The 7,788-nt window shown below is 33.8% G+C and overlaps 1 protein-coding gene across 4 annotated transcripts; it reads right to left on the bottom strand.

Annotated features, from left to right (window-relative positions):
* Nucleotides 1–4,252, bottom strand: LOC128922227 (kelch-like protein 3). Of its 4 annotated transcripts, XM_054232036.1 has the most exons (5): nt 4,122–4,149; nt 2,134–2,370; nt 1,509–1,713; nt 674–778; nt 1–605 (listed from the first exon to the last, which is right to left on the bottom strand). In XM_054232036.1, exons 2-5 carry the CDS (start codon nt 2,160–2,162, stop codon nt 393–395), a joined length of 552 nt encoding a protein of 183 aa, XP_054088011.1. In that variant the 5' UTR covers nt 2,163–2,370; nt 4,122–4,149; the 3' UTR covers nt 1–392. The 4 variants fall into 4 exon arrangements, with proteins under 4 accessions (XP_054088011.1, XP_054088008.1, XP_054088009.1 ...); XM_054232033.1 differs by lacking the exon at nt 2,134–2,370 and having other exon boundaries at nt 4,122–4,252; XM_054232034.1 differs by lacking the exons at nt 2,134–2,370; nt 4,122–4,149 and adding an exon at nt 3,773–4,115.
* Between the last annotated feature and the right edge of the window lie 3,536 nt (nt 4,253–7,788).

The following is a 7,788-nucleotide window of genomic DNA, read 5'->3' as shown; positions in this document are numbered from 1 at the left end:
TTTTTTTCTTTTTAATGTTTTTTGTTATTTATTCTTTATTCATTTACTTATTAACATAACTGTGATTGTAATAATAATTTTATTTCCACCACTCTTTGCGACCAATCTTATGTGTTCGATTTTTCAATTAGTTCCTCTATATTTCATTTACAAACAAAGCCAAATTTTTGCAAGCACTGCTAGAGATACAGATGTACAAAAAAATTATTTATATATATATATTCCAAAACAAGAACGAAAGCATTGACAATTACAACAAACTTTTACCGTTCAGTTTTTGGTTCGCGTTAGACAGAAATTAGTTTGCCGCTTCTTTCAAATCGAAAATTAACCAGATTTTGTGTATTTCTTATAAGTTTATTAACACAAACAACAATAGAAATGTTGTTTGTTTATTTTGATGTCAGTAAAGGCAAAGAAACAACAAAACAAGAATATATTTCTCCTTTGGGCAATGATCTCTTCCGCACCCAATTGTCATTTGCCTCATCGTACACTGCTACTCCTGTAATTCTCTGCTCACTGCGGTGACCAATAGTCCATAATTTATTGTCAAAAGATACGAAAGCGAGAATGCCCCACGGATCACCTTCCAGAGAGCAAATCTGCGAAATTTTTTGGGAAGATTAAGTTTAATATCAAACAATTCGAAAAAAAATCAGCTGCAATGTACCTGAGACCACGTGTCTCGCTGAGGATCGTAACGTTCAACAACACCCCTGTTGGTGGAACCATAATAAGCGCCAAAAACATAGATGTGACCATTGTGTACAGCTACCTGTAGTACAGAAAATAGGAATTACTAATTTATTTAACTTTATGGGGGGAAAGAGGACGGCTTAATAAGATTGTGACTATTGTCATAATATTTATATTTAAGTTTTGTGTAAATTTGAAAATAATTCCACTTCAAACAAAGTCACATTAACAGTTTTCGAAATATTTGGCGAAGAGATACTTCAGTGAAATCAAGTGGCTTTTTTATTGTATCGACAGTATGTAATTACTATATTATTTTGAGAGATTTGCTTGGTGAACAATTTTTACTTGATATAAATTCGACATTATTTCAGTTACTTAGTCTATCAATAATAAAAATACAGATTCACACAAGTCGAGTCGTTATTTAACAGTCTAGCACACACATCCTATATATGTTTCGATTATAAGTTTAAATTCGTTAAATTAGGGTGCCCATACCTCAGCCACCTCACACACTTTAGTACTAACTCGTTGTGTACGTGGCCTGATGTAATGCGCGTTACTAAATTATACAATGTCAACCGTTTGGTTCCACAGCATTTCAAAAGTTGATCTTTGCTTCCCGAAAAAGATTTCGCGAAAATTTAATTAACAAATAGAAATTGGGTAAAATTTTAATAATTTTTTCCCCAAAGTTTGCTAAATAGTTTAAAGTGAGAGCTTCATATTCATAAATGAGCCTATTATTTCAAAAAGTTTTCAAGTTGCGCTAATTACATCAACCATTAGTTTTACATCTAACTTACAGCAGGCTTTACATGATTATATCTCATATCTGCACATTTACTCCAACTCTTCGAATCGGTATTATAGCATTCAACACTTTTTAAGTAACCATTATACCAGTTGCCGCCCATTATGTAAATTTTACCATTGAAAGCCACTGCACCGGCATCGTATCGTGCTTTAAGCAAAGGTGCCACGAACTTCCAACCATTGGATGTCTTATACCTGGAAATAAACAATAAAAAATTAATACTTATTTATTACATTGAAGTGTTCAGCATTGTGTTTCGTAACATTAACGACAGGAGAAAATTTGCCTATTTTTTATTCTTCCACATGCGATTCCATGTTTTGTTATTCACTTTTTAAATTCGTTATCAAAATATGTATTGCTTAAAACATGAATTCTTCTGATTGCCTTTTAAAAAACAGTTCGATTCATTGTGGGTCATTCATTCCTCAGCATAATAAAATAAGGACTAGTAAAAACAAATCAGCTACTTTTGCATTATATTAACGGCGAATAAGCTACATAATTGGCTCTAGCAGGTGGATATAAACGAACCGAAACGTCTGAAACGACGTTTTCGCAGGCTCCATCGATATATATGGCTTGGTGTTATCCTGATGGAACACAATTCTTACCCTTCTAAGCAATTGCTTCCTTCAAACATCCCATTGTTGACAGTACAGGTTTGAATTAAATTTGGACGTAGGAGGGTGGGTCAAAGTAAATTATTGTCTGTCAAATCCATCACACGCATAGCGAAACCTTCCTGCCCGTCAATCATTGCTTTGCCGCCCACCTTTTGATCGATTTCGATCGTTTTCGCTTGACGTTTTTGTTACTGAACCACTTTTCATCAACGGTGGATGGTTACGCTAAAGAAGTGTATTTGATAAATTGATAATTTGATCGATATTTCTTGACAAAACATAGCACACTAATTCCAGACACTATGAAAAGATTGATATTGGTATGGATAAGATCAAACTATTGCAACGATTAAAAAATGCAGTTAAACAAAAAAGGGATTTAACAAAACTACAAATTAAGCTATAACATTTAGAACAAAGGATCACGATACGGAATGTTATCTGCTGTAAAAAAAAGTGTTGGTACTTTGACGAGTTTACAGCCAAAAAGGGATTTTTCCTAAAGTCCATCAAAGCAGACGAAAAACTTTAGAAAAAGTAAATTTTATAGTAAAGGTACTAGGAACTATTAAAGTAAGGGCTTCCCTCAGAAAACTCGGCCTATTTAATCCAAATTGGGTGCAAATATATCATAACTTTAAATCCTGTTAGCACAAATGAAGATTGCGAAATATACCTTCATTTGCAAAATATTTGCATTTTAATTTATCGGTAGCGATCAAAATTTCGAAGAAGTAGCAAACTGCCTGGTGATTTGGAACGGACTTTACTTTCCATTTTTCGCTCTACTTTCGCCGATGAGATTAACGCATGTGCGAAACAGTAATTTGTATGGCGAAATGTTGAAACACCTCAATCGCGTGCAACTTCAAATTGATCCGTCAGCACAAAAATTTCTCGAAAATAATTGTTAAATTTTTGGAACTGTATAATTTGTAGAACTGCCACCAAATACGCAATGCAGCCGGATCTATTATTTACAGAAACAATGAATTATTTGAGGTATTTTCCCCAAAATTCTCCTCTATTATCCAACAGTTCACGTTTGTTCAACAAAAAGATCACCGAAAATCCGCATTTCCATTTGTTATCACCAAATTGTAGAGAACTAGTAACCAACCAAAAGTGAGCGGCTAAATATCTGTAAACAACAATAAATATATACAAAATTTGTCACTCTGAGCGATACAACTAACAGCACTCTCAAATGTTGACTCTCACTTAGCGTCAGACCGGATGGAGAATTCAGCAAATGTTACATATGTACATAAAGAGAGCATAATTTTTTATGGTAACTGTTTTTAATATATCTCTCTAAGTTAATATGATCAATGTAAATCCCTATTCCCGTTATTATAAAATTACAATATCGGGGAAAAACAACTAGTGAATTATTCAAAGTGTATATGTATATACTCGTATGTACTATATATATTCTATTTTATATATGTATACTTTATCCGTAACAACGCACGAAGTGAATGATGTTCTGTTCACGCTCAACCTACACTGAGAACAATTTTTCGATACCATAGCTACTAACTGCAACCCGAACCTCGATGAAAGAGCATGCAAATATTATAAAGTCTCTGCGTTGAGGAAAGAGCTCAAGTGATCGTATACTTACACATACGGATTGTCACTAACACGCAGTATAAAAGTGTAAGTATGTGCCAGCAACATACTACACATTATTAATCCGGAGAGACCCTCTCTTATCACATACTTGCATAAATATATATATTAACACTGAATTCGGGGTTTTCCCTCAAATACTGACACACACTTTTCTGTTTAAAGAAGATTTTCTTTTTTATTGTACTTGTTTGTATATATCACTAAATTAATATGATCAATATAGATCGCCACTCCCATTATAACAAAATTACAATATCGTGAAAAAACAACAAATGCGTAAAGCAAAGCTTATCTTATACTACATATATACTATATACTATCAAATGTAGACTTCATACCGTAGCAACACCCGAAGTGAATGTAATTTGAACGTATTTGCTTCGCTATTCACGCGATACTGCGGAAAATTTCTCGATACCATAGCTGCTAATTGTAACGAGAACATCGACGAAAGAGCCTACAAAGAATATAACACTCTCTGCATTGATGAAAGAGCTTAGGTGATCGTGTGCTTCCACATACGGATTTGTCACTAACACGCACAAGCGAAGAGCGTAAAATGAGCACCTACGATGAGATAATACGACCAAACTGCAATCAGCAGTTTTATGGGGATGAAGTTATATATTTGACGTATGAAAGGAAAACAGTTATTCCATTGTAAAATAGCATAAAATTAACTTTTTAAATTACTACATTAACCACATATACTGACTATCCTATACTAAATATAAAATATTGTTAGTTTTATTACTGATACACATATTGTAGGGTGCGGCATAGACTCACTCTCTCAACCAGTGCAAGCAGTCTGGAACATTTTCTTTCACTTAGTAAGCGCACTAACAAAAGCTCATTTTGTGATGATCGTTTGATTGTGATGGTGCTCATCTCAGCTACTAACCAAAGTAAATATGAAGTGAACTCTTTTATAACATTTAATAGTATTGCCACTAGGGGGGAAAATAAATTTTGATATTTTTGTGTATTTTTTGGGTATTTTTCGATTTTCTTACACCGTTATTGAGAAACTTGAGGTTTATGGGATCTCTTTTCGAGTTTTCTGTAAACTCACATTGAGACCAGCTTATATTTAGCCTATAATATTAATTTCAGAATGCTCTTATACAGGCCAATCCCTGAGCTGTGAGCATATTCGCGCATAAAGTCCATAAGCTTGTAATTGGATCGTTACTTTCGACAGTATTAAGCCGCTGGGACTTCTCAACGACTACCCGCAATGAAAATTGTACCATTCAAAGCCACCGTGGCAGCGTTGATAGATGTTTTTTTTTTTTTTTTCATAGAACTAAAAGATTTCCATTGCATCTCTGGACCTAGCCTAAACCTAATGCTTTAGTAGTAAAGAAGTACGGAACTTCCCTGAGTTTAGAGTCAATTCAACTAAATGCCTTGTTAGTGTTGATTGTCGTAATTAATCTGGATTGCGGCATGTTATCGGGGATAGATACATATGTATATGAGATATTCCTTTGCCGTTGTTCAGTAAACATCAAGTCTATACGAGAATATAAAATTAAACTTGCACCACAGCTTCTTATAATTGGATAAACGTGTCACTTCTAAATTAAATGCGTAAATACACCTGCCAGGCACAACTTACCACTAAGCTTTTTTCAATTTTTTTTTCGATATTTTTATTTTTTTTGTTTCTTTCTTTGTTTTGTTTGTATTTAGTAACCACAAATACATTATATTAAACTACCTACATACAATTTCAGTATTTAATTTATCTCGTTTAATGAATAAACCACAAAACAAATTTTCGTAGCTTATACATAAGCGTTCGGTTTTAGAATTATTTTTAACTTTATAACGCGACTAAACGGAAATTTCTTTAAAGTGAGGAAAATTCGAACATGAAATTATTTTTTATTTGCAATGAGCTAAAACTTGATTACGACATCTAGTCTTTCATGTCCGTTGTCTTTCTCTCTGATTATGTAGGCTTAGGGAACGCTCAGAGTTGGACTCCCAAGTGCGCTGTTGTATATTTCTCATATTTTATTATTCAGTTTCAGGTTAAGATTCTTTTTGATTCCCTCACCTGGGAGCTATTTCCAGATTTTAAGATTCTAGTAATAAATATAGGCTATGTTACTCAGGGTGAATGTAGCTTTCCAATATTGAAAGAATTTTTGAAATCGGCACCGTATGTTTTGAGTTTATTCATTACAAACATACATACAAATCTTTCCTCTTTATAATAGTCTTATAGATAGTATTTTTTCTCTCTAGTCAAATAGTTTTTTTATTATTGTTTCTGCGCTACTGTTTGCTTTACTGGAACCCAAATATGATGATTAAGTTAGGCCGGGTGAACGTCTGTTCATTAAATCTGTGGGTTTCAACGATAGCGACTTACCATTTCAAACATGCATTTCCGTCTGCGGGAGTTCTTGTAAGTGTAGTCGTCAATCTTTCGCCGTTCTCACCGTGTGATAGATTCGCAAAAAACATCAGACAAACTAAACTAATGTTGAGGTAAAAATAATACAAACTGCATTACGTTACAACCACGCAATGACAATGTAAATTGGTAGAACTTCCTTTATGATAAATAAATATTAAAAAACAAGAAGCCAAAACAAAACAAGTAGGGAAGGGCTAAGTTCGGGTGTAACCGAACATTTTATACTCTCGCAATTGATTTATTTAACTTTATTTATATTATATAATACACAATTTGACCCACATATTCGTCATATATGTATATTGTATAAAGTCCATTGAAAGTTGGAAACCATAATATTAGGTTAGAAGCACCGAGGTCCTCGTGTTCGATATATGGTCCGATTTCGGCGATTTTTAGAATGGAGCTGCCACACTATAAACGTAGTATTTGTGCAAAGTTCTGCATCGATATCTTCACTAGTGCTTACTTTATATATTGTAAAGTAAACGATTCAGATCGTCTTCAAAGTTCGGGTATATAGGAAGTAGGCGTGGTTGTGAAGCGATTTGGCCTATTTTCACATCATATCATTGGGATGTAAGGAAACTAAACAAACAAACCAAGTTTCATTGAAATCGGTCGAGTAGTTCCTGAGCTATGGTTTTAGACCCATAAGTAGGCGACGCCACGCCCATTTTCCATTTTGTAAAAAAATCAGAGTGCAGCTTGCATCTGCCATTTCTTATGTGAAATTTAGAGTTTCTGACGTTTTTGGTTAGCGAGTTAACCCACTTTTAGTAATTTTCAACATAACCTTTGTATGGGAGGTGGGAGAGGTTATTATCCGATTTAAATTTATGGACGGAAGTGGCTAAAAAAACGACTGCAGAAAGTTTGGTTTATATAGCTCTATTGGTTTGCGAGATATGTACAAAGAACCTATTTGGGGGCGGGGTCACGCCCACTTCCCCAAAAAAAAAATACATCCAAATATGCCCCTTCATACCAATTTTTATTTCCATAGCTTTATTTATGGCTTAGTTATGGCACATTATGTGTTTTCGGTTTTCGCCATTTTGTGGGCGTGGCCAAGAAATAAGTGTACCAAGTTTCATTAAGATATCTTAATTTTTACTCAAGTTACAGCTTGCACAGACGGACGGACGGACGCACAGACAGACATTCGGATTTGAACTCCACTCTTCACCCTGATCACTTTGGTATATATCTAACTCGTTTAGTTTTGGGTGTTACAAACAACCGTTATGTGAACAAAACTATAATACTCTCTTTAGCAACTTTGTTGCGAGAGTATAAAAAGAAAACTAAAACAAAAGCGAAAAAATTAGTAAATAAAATATAAAACGGCAAAAATATACATAATTAAAGAAGGAAGATGTAGTAGTCGGAGAATTTTATTTGTTTAAGATTGCTATAAAAACAACAGAAATTAGTATTAACGCTTTGTTTCCTTTTTTTTAAGAAAAAACAAGAATAATAACATAAACGATTAAAGCAAACTTTGTTTTTTGTTCGCGTTTGATAGAAACTAGTTTGCGACTTCTATTAGTTTATTAAAAAAAACGGCA

The sequence above is a fragment of the Zeugodacus cucurbitae genome, chromosome 5, assembly GCF_028554725.1.
Source record: "Zeugodacus cucurbitae isolate PBARC_wt_2022May chromosome 5, idZeuCucr1.2, whole genome shotgun sequence".
In the NCBI taxonomy this organism is placed as follows: domain Eukaryota; kingdom Metazoa; phylum Arthropoda; class Insecta; order Diptera; family Tephritidae; genus Zeugodacus; species Zeugodacus cucurbitae.
The sequence above is the reverse complement of the archived record's forward strand: the minus strand, read 5'-3'. Positions and strand labels throughout refer to the sequence as shown.